The 24,809-nt window shown below is 39.4% G+C and overlaps 1 protein-coding gene across 1 annotated transcript in view; it reads left to right on the forward strand.

Annotated features, from left to right (window-relative positions):
• CRYBG1 (crystallin beta-gamma domain containing 1) overlaps positions 1-24,809 on the forward strand; it is a 149,697-nt gene that overhangs the window by 98,467 nt on the left and 26,421 nt on the right. Inside the window, exons 5-16 of the mRNA XM_078852148.1 lie at positions 79-252; positions 2,717-2,764; positions 2,874-2,992; positions 6,185-6,338; positions 10,687-10,826; positions 11,974-12,103; positions 12,394-12,429; positions 12,834-12,991; positions 13,746-13,872; positions 13,960-14,105; positions 22,816-22,942; positions 23,131-23,163. Of these exons, the coding sequence (XP_078708274.1) occupies positions 79-252; positions 2,717-2,764; positions 2,874-2,992; positions 6,185-6,338; positions 10,687-10,826; positions 11,974-12,103; positions 12,394-12,429; positions 12,834-12,991; positions 13,746-13,872; positions 13,960-14,105; positions 22,816-22,942; positions 23,131-23,163 (1,392 nt within the window). The remainder of the gene's footprint in view (positions 1-78; positions 253-2,716; positions 2,765-2,873; positions 2,993-6,184; positions 6,339-10,686; positions 10,827-11,973; positions 12,104-12,393; positions 12,430-12,833; positions 12,992-13,745; positions 13,873-13,959; positions 14,106-22,815; positions 22,943-23,130; positions 23,164-24,809) is intronic.

A 24,809-nucleotide genomic window follows, 5' to 3' on the forward strand; every position in this document is an offset into this window, starting at 1 on the left:
GGCTGTTAAAAAACAAAACAAAAAACAAACAAAAAAACCAACAACAAAAAACCCTTTAATTTTGATTTTGTAATTCAGTCTCTTTCAGGTTTAAAAGTTCCAAATTACATGGAAAAATATTTGCAAACAGATGATGCAAAAGAACTAAATTCACAAATGCCAAACTATGGAAGCACTGGCAAAAATTTCTCAAGCTGGTTAAAGTCTAGCTCATGTGAACCAAATATCCCTTCTGGCTTTCTAGACGGAGAGGTGAGCATGTTGCAATTCTTCTAAGTGGTTTGAAAAGTTATTCAGTTTTCATGTTATCTTCAGTACACACAATTTGACTTGTTTTTCCTTCCAAGTAGCGAAGTACATAAATTGTGAGTTTAGAAGAGTGGCTAAATGTGGCAATGATAGCGTGCGTGTGTGTGTGTATGTCTCCCTTATTGATGATTCTACAATGTGTCCTTATCCTAGGAATCTTAATAAATAATAATCAAACACTAGACGTTCTGTTCTGAATCCTCACTTTCCCTTTTTTTAAATAAAGCTTGTTCTGATTTACTTCTGTAAATCAGTAGAATACTTTGTTTTCTTGCCCAATTCTGTAGACTTTTGAAGACATCCACTCCCTTTTGATATTCACTACTTCCCTCCCCAACAAGACACAGGGCCATTCCACTGCTACAGAGATAATGGGTCAGGCTTCCTTACTCCTCATATTTAGGGCAGTAGTCATAATTTTTAAGGAGACTTTAAAAATGGTCTGGTAGAGATGGTGAAAGGTGCTGGATTAATAGCCCTGGATATTGAAGTCCTTTTATCTATTCACAGAATGGGTATTCATGGGAAGCATCCACACAGAATATTAACTTGATTTTTAAAGTTAATTTAAGGGAAGGGCAGACCTGCTTGTTCCCTTAGTAACATTCTGTTGCACTACATGTTAGGATCAACTCACATTACTGTTGTCTGAACTATGAATAATTGTACAACTATTTCTACTGCTACAGACCTCTAACATTCAAAAATATTTCCCACCGATACCAAAACGGCAAAGTACATTCAGTAGGTGGTGGGAAAGAAGGAGAGTAGCGGAGCTGTGAGCTCCCAAATTTAATAGTCTCCTCAAAATGGTGTATAGAATTGAGGGAGAATACAGAAAACCAGGAAGTACTTCTCAAACCCCCCCGCACCTCCCCAAGGAAGCAGAAAGCACTGTCCTGCACTATTAAGGTGGGGTGTTCTTTCCATCAGAGTTGAGACTTTTGTCAAATGTTTCAAGATTACAGATTAGTTTGAGTATAGCAGTAGTTTCGATTTACATTGCGAGGAGAAGGGGCTCTTGCTCTGATCTTTTCTAATGTGATGATTTCTAAAATAGATTGTGAAGCTCAATGATTAAAGATATTTCAGTGGTTACTTACCCATCCATGTTTATTCTGCTGCCAGTGGGTTAAATGGAATGTTTTTAACAAGCATACAGTCCTGATCCCACAAAAAGATCCATGGAGGCACATAAAACTTACTCCCATGGATTTCATAGGACTCCATGCATCTCCCTTTGTAGGACTGGGGCCTTTTTTTACTTCCTTAGGAGAGGAAGAGAAAATTGTTTTATTTGTATGAAGTGGACCTATTGTACATGTTCTCTTGACTAAGCTTGATAATAAAGTTAATAAGCAGCGTAAAGGAAAGGAATATAAGGACAGCAACAAAAAATAACCTTAAACTGGGCAAATACTGACTGGAATTTAATCAGAAGCTAGAAAACCAGTCCTGCAGTAGTATTCTCAACTCATTATGATGATGCCTATAAAAAATGAGCAGTCGTTAGGCAGCTGGTGTTCTGAGACCAATGCCTGTCATGCTCACCAGCATTGTCTCAATGTTTCCTTGCACTTTGCAGTCTGTCTGTCTATCCATCTGTGGTGTGTTGTCTTTTACTTAGATTGTAAACTCTTTGGGGCAGGGGATGTCTTTTTGTTCTTTTTCCACTGCTGGAGATGATAGGGTCTTGGTCCATGGGTATTAGTGCAATATAAATATATTAAAATGTTAACATTTTCTTCCGTTCTTTAGAAACACAATATATAATATTCTCTATCACTTAGTTCAACATTGGTTTAAAATGTTGGCTTTTAAAATTGTATGTTTTCTGACTCAAAGTGTAGTTTGACTGTTTTGTCTGGCATATTTTTGTTTAGTCTCCTGGTGTTCTCACATATTCTTTTAAATTTATAAATCCACATTTTATAATTAAAAGATGTCCATAAGAAAATGATTGTGCTGATTATTTTAAATGTATATTTTTATATGCCAGCATATCTAATCTTTACAATATTTGTATATGCTTTTTAAAAAATAATTTTTGTAGCATTTTTTCCATAGTATCTCTATACAAAAAACATTTTACTTTTTAATTGTAGAGCATATGCTTCTGTAATTCCAGCACAACCCCAATTTAAGTGGTCTGTGGGAACACCTTTGGAAAATCTGGAAAGCTGTCCAGCAAGATTTTCAAGGCTACCTGGTCCACAGGCAACACTTTGACTAGTATAACATTTGTGCACGTGTGACGAAGTGGTCTTCAGTAGGAGAAATTGGAAACAAAATTAAAATCAATTTATATAATACCAAATGAGAACACACTTAATTATTTTATTGTTTTGTAATGGAAAAATTACACTCTCTATTAAATATCTATTCCTGTTTTTTTCTCCCCTATCAGGCATTTTCAGGAAACAGCCAAAATAAAATCAATCCCAGACCTGGCAAGGTAAGGTTTATATTTTCTATTTTTTGTTACAGACTACTGTTCCCTGTTAGATTAAAAATGGTGATATATAATGCTCATGTGTTTTGTTTGTTTTGTTTTTTTGATACAGATGGTGATATATAGTGAATCAAACTCTCACAAGAATGGTATAGAAGTTTTTAATGATGTTTTGGATTGCAGCTCTTGGGTGCTGTCATCAGTGATTTTAGTTAAAGTCATCCGAGGATGGTAAGATGGGAATTTTTCTCCACGTGATTTTGCCCCGTATCCATGAGGCTAGGAACAAAGGGAACAGAACCAATTTGTAACTCCACTGCAGTACTGTTTCAGCTTAGTCAATTTAACCATATTTTGATTGTCTGTTACATTTTGGCCAAACCAAATCAAGAAACAGTGTTCTAATATTAGACCCTTCCTAACCTAGTACATGGCTTCCAAATTGTGCCCATTGTCCAGCCAACTGGGATATCCTGAGCTGGTTTTATACCATATATGCAACTGTTTTAGCAAACATGATTGCTGATCCAGTGTAGACAGGATCTTTACATGTCCCTGAAGGCAAACCTCTGCACCCACCAGAGCCCTGTTGAGGCCAATGATATGTAGCATGGAATTAACTGTAGGCAGCTGGGGTTCCAGGAGGGTGCAAGGATCTGCCTGGCTGGAGTGAATTGCATTATTGAGAGTTGCGGGGAGGGTGTTAGCATAGTAAAGCATGATCATGGTGACATCATGTCATCTAGAAATCTGTGTACATTTCTCTTAAATCTTTGTTTCCTCAAAGGGGCATACAGTAGGTGAGAGGTTAAAACTCAGTCTATTTAAAGTTTCCCAGACTGGACTTCGCACACCAACAGCCAAGATGCAATATTTTTTCATTAACAAATTTTTCTTTAATAGATTTAGCTGTTTTTGATGTCACATATGTGTAATTCACAAGTTACAGATTTTTTTGCCAACTTCTACATCCCTAATCTGTGTTTAAAAGCAATCTAATTTGCATACTTTAGTTTACATATTGGACTAATTACCAAATATAAAAGCCTTTGGGCAGTTTAACGCTGCCATAAAATTCATGTAGTCCTCCTTTTTTCATTTTAATATCCCTTTCTACATAGCATATGCAAAAGTAGTTATCTCATAGTTCACAAAAAACCCCTACACCACAGCGATATAATGTGGCCATGATGTGGAGTCCTGGAAACCAACAGAAAGCACTTTGAATTTCCTCTACGAAATAATTTTCTCTCAACCAAATCCTTTTGCAATAACTTCAGTAAATGATCACTCTGTCTATATCCCCACACACGATGACAGAAGACACTCAGCCTTTGTCCTTATGCCTCACAACATACCTTATGGTAAGTGTGGCATTATTAGACAGACGTTTCATATCCCATCAGATCCTGTTGCTTCATTATATTTTACTACCAAATTGGTGATGTGAGGAGTTTAGACAATAAAATGCATCTTTTCATATAGTTAGAGATTTACACAAATTCTGGCATTAGATGTGAACGTAGAAAGTGTTGTTTTAAAGCAAGTATTCTTACCATCCCAGATTACACCAATATGAAAGTGTCAAGGACTTTCTAATGAAATTGCAATGCCATCAATAGGTATTTGTATTTTTAAAAGAACATTAAAAATGAACACTGGACAGTAACTTGCATGTCAGCAACTTTTGGTGTAGTTATTGTCTCCAGTTGATCAGTTGTATTGGAAAAGAATTTCAGAGTTAATGCTTCTGTCCTTTCTTAACTGTTACACCTGTTGTGTCTTGGTATTTAGTATGTTTATTTAAAATCACCATTGTTTTTGTGCCTCAACTTTGCCTAGGCATAATAGTATGATGCACATTTCTTTGCATTTGATTATTTAAGACAGACTGAAGATTGCATTAACATTTTATTAAACAGCTAATTCTGGAAAGCATCATGTTTTTTAACTGTAAATGTAAGGATAGCTCATCATATAGCTTGGTAAAGCAAGACTGCAATGGGTAGCTGATGCTTAAGGGTATGATATAGTAGAGTTAGGGAAGTATAAACAGTTTCTACTCCAGATTTCTGTCTCTTAGATAAGATGCTTTATTAGAAGCTTTTATTAAGTGGAGAATTGGTAAATGCAGCCCAGCATGATAGAAAACTCATGTGTTTCATGCAGGGTGGATTTGATTTAAATCATTAGTCAGGAAGACTTGATTTAATCATGGATTTCTACATAAAAGTGCATTCTTGTTGGTTGTTATAACCTTAATACATATTTTTTACAACTCAGAAATACATGAGATAGATGACACCCAAACTAGGTCTCTCTTACAGCCTGCTACCATTATAGGTTTCCCTTCTAGTGAGAGAATGGTATGGTAGATCTCAAATCAATGAAGGCTACAGTCAGAAAGACCTCAACACTTCTGGAATATGCTGCTCAAACAGTTTCACCTTTGTTTCTACTGCCTGTCCCTCCCTTCTCACATTTATCTCCAGACTTCTCCTCCTTGTCCAGATCTATTCTGCCCGCAACTATCTTCTATTCAGTGAACTTTTTGAAACTTTGCACTTTTAGAGAGAGGTATGGGATTGACTGTGTGTACACAAATTTGCAGAGGGACAATAGGATTGAGGACTGTTATTTCTCACCTTTATATATTATTTATTTATATATTTTAAAACATTTTTGCTGTTAACAATCATGTTATCTCTGGAGACCCAAATCCACAGTTTGAGAACTGCAAAACTAAGCATCTCTGATGGTATCTTCTAGACTGAGCACTGAATCCCATTGGGTAAATAGAAAGTTTAACCTAAATAATCTGTGCAGAAGCCCCTGGAACCCCATAAGGTTGGGTCCCTAATTCATGAACTATTGAAACTCATTTACAAAACTTTTCTTAAACATTACATGAATATATTGTCTCATACTATAGAATCAGAATTTATAATCCCTATTCCATGATGAGATATCTTTGAGCAATAATGTATCTTAATTAAAACTATATTTGGATAGGTTTTTTTCCTCAAAAATACAATTTAAATAAAAAAAATCCATTTTTTTTTTTATTTTTTCCACCCTGGTTTCATGGCTGCTTTATGTTTACTAAACGACTTTTTCATGGGCAATGTTTTGTATTTTGCGGGAAAGCTTTTTGTAATAAACATAAACAACATTTGGACTTGTATACAATGCTGTCCACATTTTTTAAGTCTCTATACTAATGAGAATATATCATAGGTTATCAGGCCAGAAGGAATAATCTAGTCTGATCTCCTGCATAACCCAGAACATATGACTTCTCTGAATTAATTCTTCCTTCAAGTAGAATAGTTGTGGTTGAACTAGAGCATATCTTTTAGAAAATCATGATTAGTTAAAATGTCATCATGGAAAGTATGAAGGGGAAAATTTTCTGTTCTTTAGCTGGATTCTATATGAGAAACCAAATTTTGAAGGACCCTCTATTCCTCTGGAGGAAGGAGAACTGGAACTCGATAATATTTGGGGTGAAAATACTTCTGAAGAGAAAGATGAATATAACTCTAAGTCTGCAGTGATTGGTTCAATTAAACATGTAGTAAAGGCAAGTAATATAATCTATTCTTGTTCAATTCTTAAATATTTTTCAGAGTTTGTTTCCTCTATTGGCATAAATAATTCTGATTGTCAAGAAACTGATTTATTAATACACGAAGCATATCATTACTTAAAGTATGGGTGTTTGAGACACATTTGAGTTTTATGCAATGATTCTGTGGGTTAATTACAAAATAATTGGTGGTGTATTGCAGTAGCAACTCTGATAGTATGTACTAGTAGGGTGGGGGAGAAAGGAGACCTACTCCTTGATACTTATCATTACTTAATTCCTCAAAACATAGTAGAAATTTAAAATGCAGTATAAGCTTTGCAAATTGATTAAAAATAAAAACTCCAAAGTTCAATAAGTACATAGAATGTAACATACATTTTTTTATGTGCACCCAATTTACATACATTCTAGTGCACACCCACAAACCCAGATTTGCATTAACAAATATCTATAGCCACCACAAATTGTGGGTTTTTATGTACACGGTGTTAGCATATGCAACTTATTATGTGTGTTTTAAGGTATCATTCAGAAGTCTTGCCATTTGAAGGTTGCCAAAATAGGCTACAAGCCAGAGGTGGGCAAACTATGGCCCGCAGGCCACATCTGGCCCACGGGACCGTCCTGCCCAGCCCTTGAGCTCCCGACTGGGGAGGCTATCCCCAGCCCCTCCCCCGCTATCCTTCCCTCCCCCGCAGCCTCAGCTCACCGTGCTGCCAGCACTCTGGGTGGTGGGGCTGCGAGCTCCTGCCGGGCAGCGCGCCAGCATGGCTGGCTCTGGCTGGGTGGCGCAGCTGCCAGTCCTGCTGCTCTGAGCGGCATGGTAAGGGGGCAGGGAGCAGAGAGGTTGGATAAGGAGCAGGGAGTCCCAGGGAGCAGTCAGGGGACAGGGATTGGGGAGGGGCGGATGGATGGGGCAGAGGCTCTGGGGAGGGGCGGTCAGGGGACGGGGAATGGGGTGGTTGGATAGGCATGGGAGTCCCGGGGGGCCTGTTGGGGATAGGGGTCGGTGCAGTCAGGGGACAGAGAGCGGGGGGTTGGGGGGGCTTAGATAGGGGGTGGGATCCCAGGGGGGGCGGTTAGGGGTGTGGGGTCCTGGGAGGGGGTGATCAGGGTACAAGGAGCAGGGGGCGCTGGATAGGTGGAGGGTTCTGAGGGGGGCAGGAAGTGGGAGGGGGCGGATAAGGGGTGGAGGCCAGGCTGTTTGGGGAGGTACAGCCTTCCCTACCCAGCCTTCCATACAGTTTTGGAACCCCAGTGTGGCCCTCAGGCCAAAAAGTTTGCCAACCTCTACTATAAGCTGTAACAATGTTTGGAAGGGAAAAGGAGGCATGCTTGATTTGTAAATAGGCTTTTTAAAAAATTAGGGTTCTGTTAAAGAATTTTCTCTTTAGTGTTATCCTCATATTTAATTAGACAAACAACATATAGAAGAGACCAAGGGGAGATGCATGCCTGCACAGGTGACAGAAAAGTCAGGGATGAAAAGTTAGATTTGAGAATCATTGAGAGAGATTTCAACACTCGGAGAGAGGAAAAATCACCAGCCTCACCACATTTCACCTACAGGCATCCATACACCTGTAACTGAGATAGAATAAAGAAAAGGAGTACTTGTGGCACCTTAGAGACTAACCAATTTATTTGAGCATGAGCTTTCGTGAGCTACAGCTCACTTCATCAGATGTTTACCGTGGAAACTGCAGCAGACTTTATATACACACAGAAATCATGAAACAATACCTCCTCCCACCCCACTGTCCTGCTGGTAATAGCTTATCTAAAGTGATCAACAGGTGGGCCATTTCCAGCACAAATCCAGGTTTTCTCACCCTCCACCCCCCCACACAAATTCACTCTCCTGCTGGTGCTAGCCCATCCAAAGTGACAACTCTTTACATAATCAAGTCGGGCTATTTCCTGCATAGATCAAGGTTTTCTCACATCCCCCCCACCCCCATACACACACAAACTCACTCTCCTGCTGGTAATAGCTCATCTAAACTGACCATTCTCCAGGTTTAAATCCAAGTTAAACCAGAACATCTGGGGGGGGGGGTAGGAAAAAACAAGAGGAAACAGGCTACCTTGCATAATGACTTAGCCACTCCCAGTCTCTATTTAAGCCTAAATTAATAGTATCCAATTTGCAAATGAATTCCAATTCAGCAGTTTCTCGCTGGAGTCTGGATTTGAAGTTTTTTTGTTGTAAGATAGCGACCTTCATGTCTGTGATTGCGTGACCAGAGAGATTGAAGTGTTCTCCGACTGGTTTATGAATGTTATAATTCTTGACATCTGATTTGTGTCCATTTATTCTTTTACGTAGAGACTGTCCAGTTTGACCAATGTACATGGCAGAGGGGCATTGCTGGCACATGATGGCATAGATCACATTGGTGGATGTGCAGGTGAACGAGCCTCTGATAGTGTGGCTGATGTTATTAGGCCCTGTGATGGTGTCCCCTGAATAGATATGTGGGCACAATTGGCAACGGGCTTTGTTGCAAGGATAAGTTCCTGGGTTAGTGGTTCTGTTGTGTGGTATGTGGTTGTTGGTGAGTATTTGCTTCAGGTTGCGGGGCTGTCTGTAGGCAAGGACTGGCCTGTCTCCCAAGACTTGTGAGAGTGTTGGGTCATCCTTTAGGATAGGTTGTAGATCCTTAATAATGCGTTGGAGGGGTTTTAGTTGGGGGCTGAAGGTGACGGCTAGTGGCGTTCTGTTATTTTCTTTGTTAGGCACTACAGTGCTAATAAACAATGGCCACATAAACACCACCCTATACCGTAAACCTACTGACCGCTATTCCTACCTGCATGCCTCCAGCTTTCACCCTGACCACACCACACGATCCATCGTCTACAGCCAAGCTCTGCGATACAACCGCATTTGCTCCAACCCCTCAGACAGAGACAAACACCTACAAGATCTCTGTCAAGCTTTCTTACAACTACAATACCCACCTGCAGAAGTAAAGAAACAGATTGATAGAGCCAGAAGAGTTCCCAGAAGTTACCTGCTACAGGACAGGCCTAACAAAGAAAATAACAGAACGCCACTAGCCGTCACCTTCAGCCCCCAACTAAAACCCCTCCAACGCATTATTAAGGATCTACAACCTATCCTAAAGGATGACCCAACACTCTCACAAGTCTTGGGAGACAGGCCAGTCCTTGCCTACAGACAGCCCCGCAACCTGAAGCAAATACTCACCAACAACCACATACCACACAACAGAACCACTAACCCAGGAACTTATCCTTGCAACAAAGCCCGTTGCCAATTGTGCCCACATATCTATTCAGGGGACACCATCACAGGGCCTAATAACATCAGCCACACTATCAGAGGCTCGTTCACCTGCACATCCACCAATGTGATCTATGCCATCATGTGCCAGCAATGCCCCTCTGCCATGTACATTGGTCAAACTGGACAGTCTCTACGTAAAAGAATAAATGGACACAAATCAGATGTCAAGAATTATAACATTCATAAACCAGTCGGAGAACACTTCAATCTCTCTGGTCACGCAATCACAGACATGAAGGTCGCTATCTTACAACAAAAAAACTTCAAATCCAGACTCCAGCGAGAAACTGCTGAATTGGAATTCATTTGCAAATTGGATACTATTAATTTAGGCTTAAATAGAGACTGGGAGTGGCTAAGTCATTATGCAAGGTAGCCTGTTTCCTCTTGTTTTTTCCTACCCCCCCCCCAGATGTTCTGGTTTAACTTGGATTTAAACCTGGAGAATGGTCAGTTTAGATGAGCTATTACCAGCAGGAGAGTGAGTTTGTGTGTGTATGGGGGTGGGGGGGATGTGAGAAAACCTTGATCTATGCAGGAAATAGCCCGACTTGATTATGTAAAGAGTTGTCACTTTGGATGGGCTAGCACCAGCAGGAGAGTGAATTTGTGTGGGGGGGTGGAGGGTGAGAAAACCTGGATTTGTGCTGGAAATGGCCCACCTGTTGATCACTTTAGATAAGCTATTACCAGCAGGACAGTGGGGTGGGAGGAGGTATTGTTTCATGATTTCTGTGTGTATATAAAGTCTGCTGCAGTTTCCACGGTAAACATCTGATGAAGTGAGCTGTAGCTCACGAAAGCTCATGCTCAAATAAATTGGTTAGTCTCTAAGGTGCCACAAGTACTCCTTTTCTTTTTGCGAATACAGACTAACACGGCTGTTCCTCTGAAACCTGAGATAGAATAGGGTAAATGGCTTATGAACAGCAGAAGTGTTTTAAAAATTGATTTAGTTACAATAAATTATATCAGAGCAATAAAAAATGGTGCTACAATACAGAATTACCATTTTTCCAGGATTACAGGGTTTGCCAAATTGACCTGTTTACAGGACCAGAAGGGCTGGGAACTGTAACTTCATTTTTTGATGACACTGAGGAAACCGGTATATTTGGCACAACACAGAAGACTTGTTCTATAAAAGTACATTGGGGCATGTAAGTATATAGTTTCATGTGTATATATGTTGATATATGATAATCAAGGTGGGCCATTTCCAGCACAAATCCAGGTTTTCTCACCCCCCCCCCACAAACTGAGAGTGAGTTTGTGGGGGGGGGGGGGTCAGAAAACCTGGATTTGTGCTGGAAATGGCCCACCTTGATTATCATACACATTGTAAGGAGAGTGGTCACTTTAGATAAGCTATTACCAGCAGGAGAGTGGGGTGGGAGGAGGTATTTTTTTCATGCTTTGTGTGTATATAATAAGATCTTCTAAACTTTCCACAGTATGCATCCGATGAAGTGAGCTGTAGCTCACGAAAGCTTATGCTCAAATAAATTGGTTAGTCTCTAAGGTGCCACAAGTACTCCTTTTCTTTTTGTGAAAATACTTGGGTCTCGTTTCTGAGCTATTTGAACTTTTTAATGAATAGTGGGGAAAATAAAACCAACCAAAAAAAAAAATCTGCAGTTGTCTGATACGTCATGAAAGCTGGATAGCATTTGCATTGAATCTGGCTCTAGGTTGTTGAGGATCTTCTTTAACTCACTTAAAAAAATTAATTCTGTACCCATAAAATCCATTTTTAAATACAAAAATATGTCTCCAGTAAATAGACAATAATACAGGCTTGACTCTCCAAAGTTCAGTCATTTTCTGAAACTCCTGTTACCCAACAGGGTCAAATCCCCAAACATATGTTAACTATTGTGAAAATTTCTTGGGCCCTAATCCAGCAAACAAGCGCAGAACCATTGGTAGGGCAGGTCTACACTTAAAACACTGCATCAGTACAGCTGCACTGATACAGCTGTGCCCCTGTAGCGTTTACATGAAGATGCTTCTACACTGATGGGGGAGAGCTCACCTGTTAGCATAGTTAATCCACTTCCCCGAGAGGTGGTCGCTATGTCAACAAGAGCAGACCTGAGCAAACCAGACTGGACTCTGCACAGGCATAGAAGTATATGCTAACATATCTATTCTCAGGCTGGTGGCATCCTGACAAATGTGGTCCTGTATTTACTGTCTTTTAATGGATAATGGCCTCTGTTGTAAGATTCTGTATGAGCACTACATTGATGTTTATTGTAATTCAGAAACACTGAACTATTTAACTTTTTTTTTGTCTTAATCTAGATGGCTAATTTTTGAAGAACCTGGTTTCCAGGGAATTCCTTTAATGTTGGAGCCTGGTGAATACCCTAACTTAGCATTTTGGGAGAAGAAGAAGGAGGCGTACATTAGGTCCTTGAGACCCTTGAAAATGGTAAAATAATTAGAGCTAGTATGTTTAACAATAACATTAGTGTCACAAAACTGCAAGATTCACAAAAATAAACTATAAAACACAGTGACTTTCCAAGTAGTATATAGTGCTGTTTAAAGGTCCTTGGACTCTTGCCCTTAATTGCACCCATGAGTGTTTAATCTTCTTGAGTTTGATATTGTGGACTTCGAAAAAAATTTCATCTTAAAGAAGACTGTTTTCTGTAAAATAGTTATACATATGTAAATTTATTACAAACAAGTTATTTTTATTTTCCTAACTTTTTTTAGGGTGGCCGCAAAGTTGAATCCATTGAAGAGCCAAAGGTAAAAAACAATGTCTATATTATATTTAATTTAATCACCATGAGACCAGCTCTTTTAAACATGGCAACCAAACACACACACACTCATTTACCATGGCGATATCATGAATACTGGTATGGTGGCTGGGCTGTGTATGCATGGTGCTGAAACACTATGATACTGCAACTTTTGTCATACCTAATTACCAGTCCTTAATCATGTATGATGGCACAGCACTCGCTTATACAGTGACTGGATAATAAATCTTAGGGCAGACTCCTGAGCCAGTATAGAGAGCCACCGATTAGTTTCAAAGTCTGATCCTTCGTTCATTTTGTGCTGTGCACCTAAAGTCAATCTGCTGTCAAAACTTGTAACTAATGCACCTTTTCAGTAACTGCCACTTTATCTCATCTCTGCTACAGGTAGTCATTTACGAAAAACCTTTCTTTGAAGGGAAACACATGAAACTGGAATCAGAAATACTCACTCTTATTGAGGAAGAAAAGCAAAAAGAAGAATCTGGAGAAAATAAGACACTGCCACTTAGATCAGTGGGGTCCATAAAAGTGTTGGAAGGAATGTAAGTAAAGAAAAATCCCACAAACAGCTCTAATTGCAGAATGAAGAAAAGTCTGGTACACATAATAACATGATAGTGTTGGAAATTGCACCAGATAAGATGTAATGTACAGTTGCTGTCTTTGTCCTCATAGCTATTTCATTGTGTTAGATCAATGCAAATAACCAGATTCTGGGGTGCATTCTGAACCTCTAGTGGCACTCTAGCCTCACAAAGCAGCCAGATCTGGCTAGCTGAGATTTCCCCTGGTGTGAGGAGCTCTTGGCTAATGCAGGGCTGGTGCCTCCAGCACCTGTGCCTCCACCTTACCCCATTTCCACCATAAGTAAAAAGGAGGCAATTGCTAGAGCATGCACTGCTCCAGCCGGTGTAGGTTAGAACAGCACCACAGGCTTCTCTAACCTACCCTAGGTACTGCACATGTACATCCTGAGAACAAGGAAGCCTCCCTCTCTGGTGTGCCAAGCAAATAGTCACCCTATGGTGACTTTGAACCTAGATCTCCTCATTTCATCTACCCTAGTAAAAGGTTTTATTTTATTCAGATTTTTATCTCACTTATCCCTTTTCTGTCTGGGTTGATTAAAAAGACAGCTTCCTTTTAACAGGGTCAAAGTTCAGAAGTTCCTTATTTTTAAAAAGAATTCACCTGTCTTATCTCAGTGTGTTTTGAAGGATTATAAGATAAATTCAGCTCTGTGTTTAGTCGCAAGGTTCCATTCTCATATGCTTTTTTCCCCCACCCAATATTTAGTTGGGTTGCTTACGAGAAACCAGGATTTGCAGGTCATCAGTATTTGCTGGAAGAAGGCGCGTACCAGGAATGGAAAGACTGGGGTGGTTACAGTGAAGAGCTTCAGTCGCTGAGACCTATTCTAGGTGTAAGTTCCAAGAAGAGCTAATATTTGCTACTTGAGTGCAGTGAAATATTTTATTACATTTTCCTTTATTTTTGTTTGCTTCAACAGGATTTCACAAACCCCCACATGATAATGTACAGTGAAAAAGACTTCGGGACTAAAGGTTCCAATATTAATGTGTTAGGAATTATTTCCAATTTGAGAGACACTGGATATGGACTGAGGACACAATCCATACATGTTTTAAGTGGAGTGTAAGTGATATTTTTAATTACATTTTTCTTTTAGTGATTCTTTTTAGAATAAATTAGCAAATTTAATGTTTTACTGCTCTCTGCTTTTAATGTCTTCATGTGTTTTACCTGAGGCAAATCATGTAATCACGTTGTCCCTCGGTTCCCTATATGTAAAACGGGGAATAATAATATTTACCATGTTCACAGGTGTGTTGTGGGGATAAATACTTGGAAGGCATTTGTGTGGTGATGTAATGTGGGCCATAATAGATCTGTGGGTTTTTTAGCACATCTTTGGAACAGGATACTTTTTCATAGTGAATATTTTATTTTTGTTGGGAAATATCCTGTTTAGTTTTGATCGTAGTTCCTCTTTATGGTATGCGTAAGGTAAATTTACCTACTTGCAATTCAGATTATTATGAATCCGTATCAAACATATTCAGATAGTCCTTAGAGGACTCAGCTTAATTTTGTGGTGCTACATAATGAGTTAATATTATATTGTAACTGAAATGAGACGACAGTAGTAGCTAAATCATCTGTTAGTGAATGCATGCTAGAATATTTAGAAAGCCTGTGGTACTTCCAGTGGCATGTGTAAAAGCCCGACTCTAGCTTGCTTCACTGGGTTGCTACTTTTCCTCACCTTTTCCAGATATTTTTCATTGGGGCTCGCTACAGGGAGGATTTTACTCATGAGGCTTCTGAGCTCAACAAGTAGCATGACAAATTCTAAACAGCCTCCTACTCAGTCTGATCACATGTAACTGTAGGGAGGGTTAGATCCATTTTGATATCTTAAGTAAAATATTTTGATTTTAGTTGCTAAGTGAGAATAAAATAAAAATTGCATTAGGATTTATTTTCGCTCCAATGTGCTTTTTCTTTTTTGCTAGCACAGAATGATACTTTGAACCAAAGTTTCCTCTGAAGATATAATTGCTCTGTGACGAGATCTTCAGGCTAACCCCTTGCTAGGACTAGTATTTTCTACAGTAGTTTGTTTTGGAAAGACAGACAAGTGTTAGGCAGCATGTTCCAAGATACACAGAATTAATGTGAGTGATAGCACTGAAGGCATTTCAGACACATTGGTGCTTGATTTTCCCTCCACAACATTTAGCTAACTCTCATTGAAGGACCCCACCGTAAACCTCATCCTGCACTGTCTTTATGAAGGCAGAACTCCTATTGATATTTCAGTGTGAGTTTTGCAAGAGTAAGGGCTGCAGGATCAAGCTCACTGACTTAGTTGCAAACATTGTTCCTAAGGCAACCCTTTTTACATGGGAGTCTTTGCATCCACTGAGCCCCTTTTTTCTCCTCCCACCCTAACCTGGAGACAGGGTGAAGACCTCCTATCACAGCCTCTGCACAACCACTAGGGCAGCAAGTCTGATATCTGTTACAGTAGAGAAGGGACTCCTGATTTTTAGCTTCTGACCATTTTTTATTCTTCATATTTTCTTGGGGAAAAATAATAATGTTGACCTCAGATGTGAAGACTTTAAGTGAAGGATTATGGGTTGGCAGGGGTAGCTATAAGTTAATTTTTTTTATCGTGTCTGGTTGCTGCCACCTCCTCCTGCAGTTTCTCCCCTGCATGTTCCGTTCTTTTAAATAAATGCTTCCTACTAATGAACAGTTAATTCAGGTAGCAGGGGCTCTTACCAAAGGACTATCAGACTATTTTTGTAGTTTCTCATATTTTTTTATATGGGATACATGGTGTCAACAGGATTTTTTTAAACTGCTAAAGTATTATTAATATTTTGGAAGGACATTGCAGAAATATTTATAAAAAATAACATTCAGTAAACCAAGCCGTATTTGTCATGAATATTTGTTCTGTAAAGTGTTAGGTATGTATTTGGGAGCACAAACTGTAATTCTTCCCTTGCCAGAAAAATCAGTTGTTTTATGATGGTGGTGTGTCAGGTACTGAAATACGGGGTGGATGAAAGCTGCTGAATTCACCTGCTTTGGAAAGTCAACTTGTCCTACCCTACAGAACTGTTACAGCTGGACAGCAGCAGTACAAGCTTCCACACACTTTTACTCATTTGCCTGAGATCTGACAACCTGGAAGAACCACACCATTTAACTGCAGAATGTGGTGTTCAGTCTCCAGGCCCATTGAATCCTTAATATATTTGTTGAGACAGAAGACTAAAGTGTCTATTGCAAAGATAGGGACATTTGTCCACTAAGAATGCAAAGCTACCATTTCATTTCACATAAGCCACTGAACAGACAGTAAATGGTAACAGCTTTTGGTCAAGAACCCCTTCCAAATTTGAATCTATAACCAAAGACCCTATTGTTCAGCTATACCAAGAGAATGTCAGGAAACACTTGATATGATTTTAATCAGGCCGCAACTCTATTATTAGATGTCTGGGACTCCCTGGCAGATAAAAGGGTATAGTGCAGGTAGCGCCATGTTCATTCACTATCTACCTGGGGAGTTTCTGCCAGCCCCCATCTTTTTCCAACCTTGTCCTTCAGCCAACCCATTGCTGGGACCTTACCATTTCTCCCCCAAATGAGGGCTAAGGTGGACTATAAGAGAGGGGGTTGGCTCCCTGCCATACCAGACATGGGAGCCCCTAACTCCCCTCTCCCATTCCACTCCTTTAACAAACACCTCCTTTTTAAGTCCTTTACCAAGTCCTTTATCCCTTCCCTGTGGAGCACCTGCACTAGACATCTGCCCGACACTTGCATAATGAGTTGCGACATTACAGCCTAACTCCCTTCCCTACTCACCCTGACAAAGCCCCACTGGAACCGGCTGTGCAGATGGTGGAAACCCCCCCTACTCCACCTAGGCCAATCTGGTGGTGAGGGAAAAATTCCTTCCCAGCTTCCTTAGAAAGGAGCAGCTAGCTCGATGCCCACAGCAGATTCTGACCAAATCTGGTATTTTGCCCCCTCAAGGGGAGGCAGGGTGGGTGCTGCTCCATCTGGTGTGGGGAAGGTGGCTTCTCCTGCCAGACTTGCCCCTTTTGAACTTCCCAGCCCTTCCGGTCCCTGGGGATGAGTCAGTGTCGTCACGCTGACCCACTCCCCCTTTTGCAGCAGCTTCTGATCTTTGCTCCCACCCTTGGCCGTAAAGAGCTATTCCCTCTTCCCCAGCAAGCCAGACAACATGCCCCACCCCCATTTAAAGGTGCAGTGATTATCAACTAGAAATTCTCTGAGCTCTTTAGACTGCAAAATACCATTAAATAGGCTAGTATGCCATAGATGCAGTAATTTGTTGTTAAATTTTTAAGTAGCTCATCTGATATCTTTTTAGATTAAAAATGTAAATTTTTAACAAAGATGTGAACAATTCCGTGACGTTTTTCAAGAATTACATATGTGTGTTTTTAGCTATACTATTTTCAAACACTACATGCTTGTTTCTAAGGATTACTTTCACTTTTGTATATATTGTAATGTAAACAAATTGGAATAAAACATCACCGTTTATTGGATACTTTTACAACAAATCATTACTAGTTTCATTCTTCAGAAATTTTCCAGAAACCATCCCAGCATAGTTTGTTAGAAAATCCAGGAAATAATTTTTCTGTCATTTGAAAAAAGGAAAACCTTTATAAAGTAAGAGCCACTTTGCTGTCTCAAGTCAGCATTGATATCTACTTACATATTGGGATCTTTCCAATTGGCAGAAAATGGAAGAATTTAGTGGCAAAAGGTAACACCCATAAAACAAGTTTAAACAGATACTAAATTAAGCTTCTTGTGAGTGTACGGTGTTTCTGATTTCCTGCTTAGTTTTTACTTGTCAAGCTCAATCACTATTTGTTTTAAGAAATAATAAAATTAACTTATTTTGCAAAATACAAATGTTAATTGGATTATACTTGACCTTGGGTCTTTGACCAAGAGTAAATTTGGTTCTGGTCCTGTGTTTAATTTAGACAAAAACTCCCCCAGCCCCAGTTCCCATAAACTTTTGTTAACTATTCTGTGCTCCTTTAATTTAACTACTTTTTTTTCCCCTAATTTTCAAGTAATTAGTGTACTGTATGGACCTGACCTTCTTTACTGAATAAAGTGAACTTGCAAGAAGGCTTAAGAAGTGGTTAATTCTACTGAGAAGTGGTTTTTATTACAGACTATTGTATAGATAAAGGAACTAATCCTGAGCAGTCCCAAGTATCCTCAATTCTCATTTAGTTATCCATTATGGTTCTTTTAGATCATCTGTTGGCCACAAAAGTATTGTTGACATGACTGTAGACACTAGCAGGAGTAGATGGAGTTGCATTTCAGTGACTCATCTGTCCCAAGTGGTCTCTTTTGAGGTTCCATAGGATTTTGTTTTGTCACACTTCCTATTCAGTGTGTGTAAGAGGCTGTTAGGGGTATGAGATAGTAGTGTCTGCTGCAATAGCATTAGTGTATGCAGATGACACCCCTCCCTGGGTCTCTGTTTCATCTGATTGGGATGGTGCAGTTAGACATATCCAGTGTCTAGCTAAGATTGGGGCTGGAATGAAAGCTACCTGGCAGAGCCTCAGCCTAAATAAAGACAGCTTATGGGATGGAGAAAGCAACCAGAACTGGTAGAGATTTTTAGCTCCTCCAGTTAAGAGAGTATGGTACCTTAATTTTTTCATTCAGGTTTGCAACCTGAGGTTCATGTTGTATCCTCAGTTACTTATGGCTATCCAAATACAGTAGCTGCAGTGTACTTTCTTTCATGCTGTGCTTGGAAACGAGGTTGTGACACTTTCTTTTGCACACAGACCTTGTCCCACTTATGCAGGTCTTTGTTATTTTGAGACTGGATTACTGTGATGCACCTTACAGAATGATGTACCTGAAGACCACTCAAGCTTCAGCTGGTGCAGAATATGGTTGTAGAAATACTTCCAATGATTATCATGTTACTCCCATGCAGTTGTTTGCACTGGCTTCCAGCTGGTTTCTGAATGATCTTAAAGGTGTTGGTTTGATCTGTAAACCCACAAATGGGCCCTGATTCAGAAAACCACTTAATCACATCCATAAGTCCTCTCCTGTTAAGGATAACACCTAACTATTTGCACAAGTCCCATTGACTTCAATGGGACTTTATCATATGCATTAAGTTAAGCACATACTTAAGTGTTGCCTTTAATAGGGATGCTTTCTTGAATCAGGACTATGGTTCTTGGATACTTCATGTGATACCATGGTAGTGCTACCAGCAGATGTGCTGAAGCATACAGCCCTCTTTAAGCAGGTGGAGGATGGAGATAGAGTGGTGTTTGCATAGTGTGGAGAGAGATGCTCAAGGGGGATCTGGCATGTATTAACACTCCCACTTAGATTTAATATCACAAATATTTATTTTCATGGTAGTAAATATAGTTTGAAATAACTGAAACAGAATTTGAGGTCATATTTTAAAAAAATTATTAGGATTATTCATGAAGTTTAGTGATACACAGATGTTTGTGTAATTTGAGAGGCTGGTAAACATCTGTTTGAGAAATTGGCCAAGGCAGTTTCATTTTCAAAGCTTCTGGCATATGTGACCTACAGGTATAGTATGCACACTTCAAACATTTTTAACTTTGTGGTTAGTTTACCATACATACCTGTGTCACTTTGATTAAGTAGGTTTAAAATGACTTGGGTGTGTGTCCTGGAATATGCCTTAAATTATTAGAGAATAACACGTTAAAAGACTCAGTTATACATGACTCAGAAGGAGAGGTAATATGAAGGATTATAAGAATATGTTCACTCTGGACAAATCATATAAAACTTGAGTACCAATTTTATGTATTTTAATGAATTTTGTACTCCTCATGTCAGATCCTCAGCTGGCATAAATCAGCTTAGTTTCATGAAGTCAGTGGAGCTGTCCCACTTTACAGCTGCTGAGAATCAGGCTCCTTGTGCTTTGAATAATAGTTTTGTCAATAGACTCTCTTCTTTAGTACAGGGATGTCCTCTTATGGTGAACTTCTTGTATATAGTGAAAGTTGGTTTACAGTGAAGTAAAATGAAAATTCCATATTTTAATGCACTATGGTATGAAAATTGCTGTTCTGGACATTGTGAAATGGTGAAATTCTTGGGGGAGATGGGGAGTGTCTTACTTATAAGTAGATTTCAGTGCATGAACTCAGTGTGATGAGATGACTAAGAGAGCAAATGCAATTCTGGGATGTATAAGCAAGGGAGAATATTGATCGAAGTAGGGCAATGTTATTATACCTGCATACAATTTTAGTGAGACTGTTACTCAAATATTGTGTCCAGTTCTAGTATCTGCGCTTTAGAAACAATACTGACAAATGGGAAAAGGTTCAGGAAAAAGTTAAATTATTTGAAGTCTTCAAAACCTGCCTTACAGAGAAAGATGGAATTTCTTTAGTCTATCTAGCTTATAACAAAGAGAAGGTTAAGTATTTACATCACTAAACTGACACTAAACTGGGAGGAGTGGTAGATCCGCTGGAGGGTAGGGACAGGATACAGAGGTACCTAGACAAATTGGAGGATTGGACCAAAAGAAATCTGATGAGGTTCAACAAGGACAAGTGCAGAGTCCTGCACTTAGGACGGAAGAATCCCATGCACCGCTACAGACTAGGGACCGAATGGCTAGGCAGCAGTTCTGCGGAAAAGGACCTAGGGGTGACCGTGGACGAGAAGCTGAATATGAGTCAACAGTGTGCCCTTGTTGCCAAGAAGGGCAGTGGCATTTTGGGATATATAAGTAGGGGCATTGCCAGCAGATCGAGGGACGTGATCGTTCCCCTCTATTCGACATTGGTGAGGCCTCATCTGGAGTACTGTGTCCAGTTTTGGGCCCCACACTACAAGAAGGATGTGGAGAAATTGGATAGAGTCCAGCAAAGGGCAACAAAAATGATTAGGGGTCTGGAACACATGACTTATGAGGAGAGGCTGAGGGAACTGGGATTGTTTAGTCTATGGAAGAGAAGAATGAGGGGGGATTTGATAGCTGCTTTCAACTACCTGAAAGGTGGATCCAAAGAGGATGGATCTAGACTATTCTCAGTGATAGTAGATGACAGGACAAGGAGTAATGGTCTCAAGTTGCAGTGTGGGGGGGAGATTTAGGTTGGCTATTAGGAAAAACTTTTTCACTAGGAGGGTGGTGAAACACTGGAATGCGTTACCTGGGGAGGTGGTGGAATCCCCTTCCTTGGAAGTTTTTAAGGTCAGGCTTGACAAAGCCCTGGCTGGGATGATTTAGTTGGGATTGGTCCTGCTCTGGGCAGGGGGTTGGACTAGATGGCCTCCAGAGGTCCCTTCCAACTCTATTATTCTATGATTCTATGATCCAGGGGAGACATCTAATAGTAGAGTCTCCTTAATGTTGCAGACAAATGTATGACAAGATTCAGTGAAGCTAAATATATTCAGATAACAAATAAGTTGCACATTTTTTATCAATGAGAGTAATTAACCATCGGAACAACTTACTTGGGGATTTGGTAGATTCCCCATCACTTGAATTCTTTAAATCAAGTTTGGATGTCTTTCTAGAACACATGTTCTAGCTGAACTAGAAGTTAGGGGCTTGATGTAGAAATTCTATTGTCTTTTCTATGCATATGGTTGGACTCATCATGATCCCATGCAGCCTTAAAACCTTTGAATCTGTTAAGATATTTCACTTTGTTTTAGCATTTAATTTTGTGGGGAAAACGTCCTTCCTTTTGGTGGCATATTTTCTAGCAGGAAGGACACTTTACCTTAGCAGACTTTTGCAAACTAGTCAAATGTTTTTGTTTAGGTGTGATGTCATGTAAAAAAAAATCCTCTTCAGTCAGGTTCAATTTTTATGAAATGCATAATATGTTATTGTAGCAGAGTATCCTTAATGCTTCTGTTCATCATGCAAAAATTTGTTTCCAAACATCCTCACGTTTTACAAGAGAGAGCTTATTTATTTCTTAGCTCAAGCTAATAAATAAAAATTATAGAATTAGTAACATAATAAAAGCTTTAGATTTGAAACACCTCAAAATATTCTCTCTGATCAAGGACAAAACAAATGAGCATCTTGCCAGATAAAATACATACAGCCTCATGTGGCTTGCGTAGCTAAGTTGAAGAGCGTTGAAATTTCTTCTCTTTTTGTTTTCCCCAGAATCTTAATACGCATACAGAAAAGGAGTACTTGTGGCACCTCCTTTTCTTTTTGCGAATACAGACTAACACGGCTGTTACTCTGAAATACACATACAGTAGATCCATGGTGCGAAAGCATGACTTATTACAGTAGATTTTTGAAGTGCAAACCATATATGGCTCTTTTGAGCTGCCTGTTGCAAAATCAGGCCCCCATATTGTAAGTTTCCAAGTGCTGCCTGCAAAGTGCTGAACACCCACTGCTCTCAGTAAAACCTGTGGTAGCAGGAGGGGCTCAGCACCTCATGGTACTGGGAGGGTTAAAATTGTTGATGCAATGTACTATTTCTTTAATTTTGATTTTTAACAGTGTGCTAGTTTGCCCTTTGGAAATATCAGTAACATTAACTGTTTCTTGGATCACTTGAACCTGTTCTGTTCATTCCTCTGAAGCAGTTGACCTTGGCCACTGTCAGAAGACAGGATACTGGGCCAGATGGACCTTTGGTCTGACCCACTGTGGCCATTCTTATGTTCTTAAAACTTACATTAAGACAATAATGAATATTCACCAGTGTTTTGAAAAAGTTTTTGGTATCTGTTTTTTCAGGTGGGTAGTCTATGAGAATCCTGACTTTACAGGAGAGCAGTACATTCTTGATAAAGGACTGTATCCCAGCATTGAGGCCTGGGGAGGCAAGAATAGTAAGATCTCTTCAGTTCAACCCATAGTTGCGGTAAAGAAACTTTTTTTTTTTGGTATTATTACACTTTATACATTTTTGACAAATGATTGTAGCTATTTCTCCTGTTTTCTAATGAAATTTAGATGTGCTTAGGTTCTTAAAGCTGTAAGGTTTTGAATGCTTTTTGCATTATTTCATCACTCTTAATATTTGGGTTTTTTTCCCTCCAAACTTTTTAGGATACCATCAATAGCCAAATGGGGAAATTCAAGGTAAGGTCCTTCTCTAAATTTGTAAAACAAATATATTCTAGTGTGTTTAATATATATAAATTTTTAAAAAGCAGTCATTCTGTCAAAATTGTAATTTGATCAAATGACTAAAATATCTAGGCAGTTGAGCAAATGCCTAAGATGCCAAAATAATTGAATGGAGTGGTGTTTACTACATCCTGTCAAATTCAAGAAAACCTGTAATGTTCAGAAACTACCAATACTAATAGTTTTGTGTCATTGTGTTCCTTTTTATGGGAGTAGCTGATGTTCTCTGACTCCATTATCTTCAGCTCCCCATCTCTGCTTTAGCTTTCCCTATCCGTTCGTTTACCCTGCTGCTGTTTACCCAATTTCCTGACCCTCAAGCATTTAAAAACTTCAGGAGCAAAGGGGTTATTGGTGCAATATCAGATATTTAAAAATTAAGCACAGAAATCAGGAAATGCAGAGTTAATACAGCATTTCCTGATTTCTGTGGACTTAATTTCTGAATATTAACGCTGCATTAACACAGTTTCTTCTCATGGATTCAGCGCCCACCAAGTTAAATCTTCAAAAGAAAAATGTTAGAAGTGAATGAAAAAGTGGGGGTTAAATAGAAACTCCTTCTATCCATAAATAAAGTTTAGTGTTGGCTAACATTACCTGTTGAACATAGAAGAAACTTACATTTGACAGTAGGTAATGTGCCTGTACAGTCTTAACTCTTCCTTTGCTGCTTGTGTGTTTCAACTTTTTTCAGCATCCTGACAATATGCACTGAAAATAGCTTGATGGATTAGTACCCTCATTCACAATTTTGCAACCTCTATACTCTCAAATTATGTCCTCAGTGGGGTTACACAGATGTAGCCTGACCATAATCTGAGGGTAATGAGGTTGCAGAAATAGCCCTGCAATTAGAATTTCATGGAATCATAGAATACTAGGGTTGGAAGGGACCTCAGGAGATCTAGTCCAAACCCCTGTTCAAAGCAGGACCAATCCCCCATTTTTGCCCCAGATCCTTAAATGGCCCCCTCAGGGATTGAACTCACAACCCTGGGTTTAGCAGGCTAATGCTCAAACCACTGAGCTATCCCTTCCCTGCTTTAGTTAACAATTCTGTTGATGGAATGCAAGCTACCAGAGAATCTAGGTGTGTCTTTCTCTCCTAGATCTATAGGGCTTTAATGGTTTCAAGAGTAGTAAAATCTTAACTTTTTGTCACTCATGCAAGGAGATATGACTCTGAATATGGAGAGGATACTTACCTGTTTAGTGAGATTACAGATTTTACACTTTTCCCATTGTAAAAAAAAAAAAAAAATCTGTTTTCATCCTTCCTTTAATAATAATAATAAAAAAAAATCATGGCACAGATGAAACTTGAAAAAGTTCAGCCTAAATGGTGAATACAGTACAAAGTTATGACCCTATTGGGGGGAGGGGGGAGAAGGATGCAAATCATATTAAACAAGGCTTAACTGATATTGTGCCTTACCAAAGCCTTGCTGTTCACAGCTGTCTATAGCTTTTGGGGAAAGAAATACCTCAAGGTTGTTTATTGCCCAGCCCCATGCACATTTTTTTTTAAATTGTCTACACCTGCATATTGTATACTTCTAAACAGATTTTTAAGTGAGGTAAGAAACACTGGACCT

Source organism: Lepidochelys kempii, chromosome 3, assembly GCF_965140285.1.
Source record: "Lepidochelys kempii isolate rLepKem1 chromosome 3, rLepKem1.hap1, whole genome shotgun sequence".
Lineage (NCBI taxonomy): Eukaryota > Metazoa > Chordata > Testudines > Cheloniidae > Lepidochelys > Lepidochelys kempii.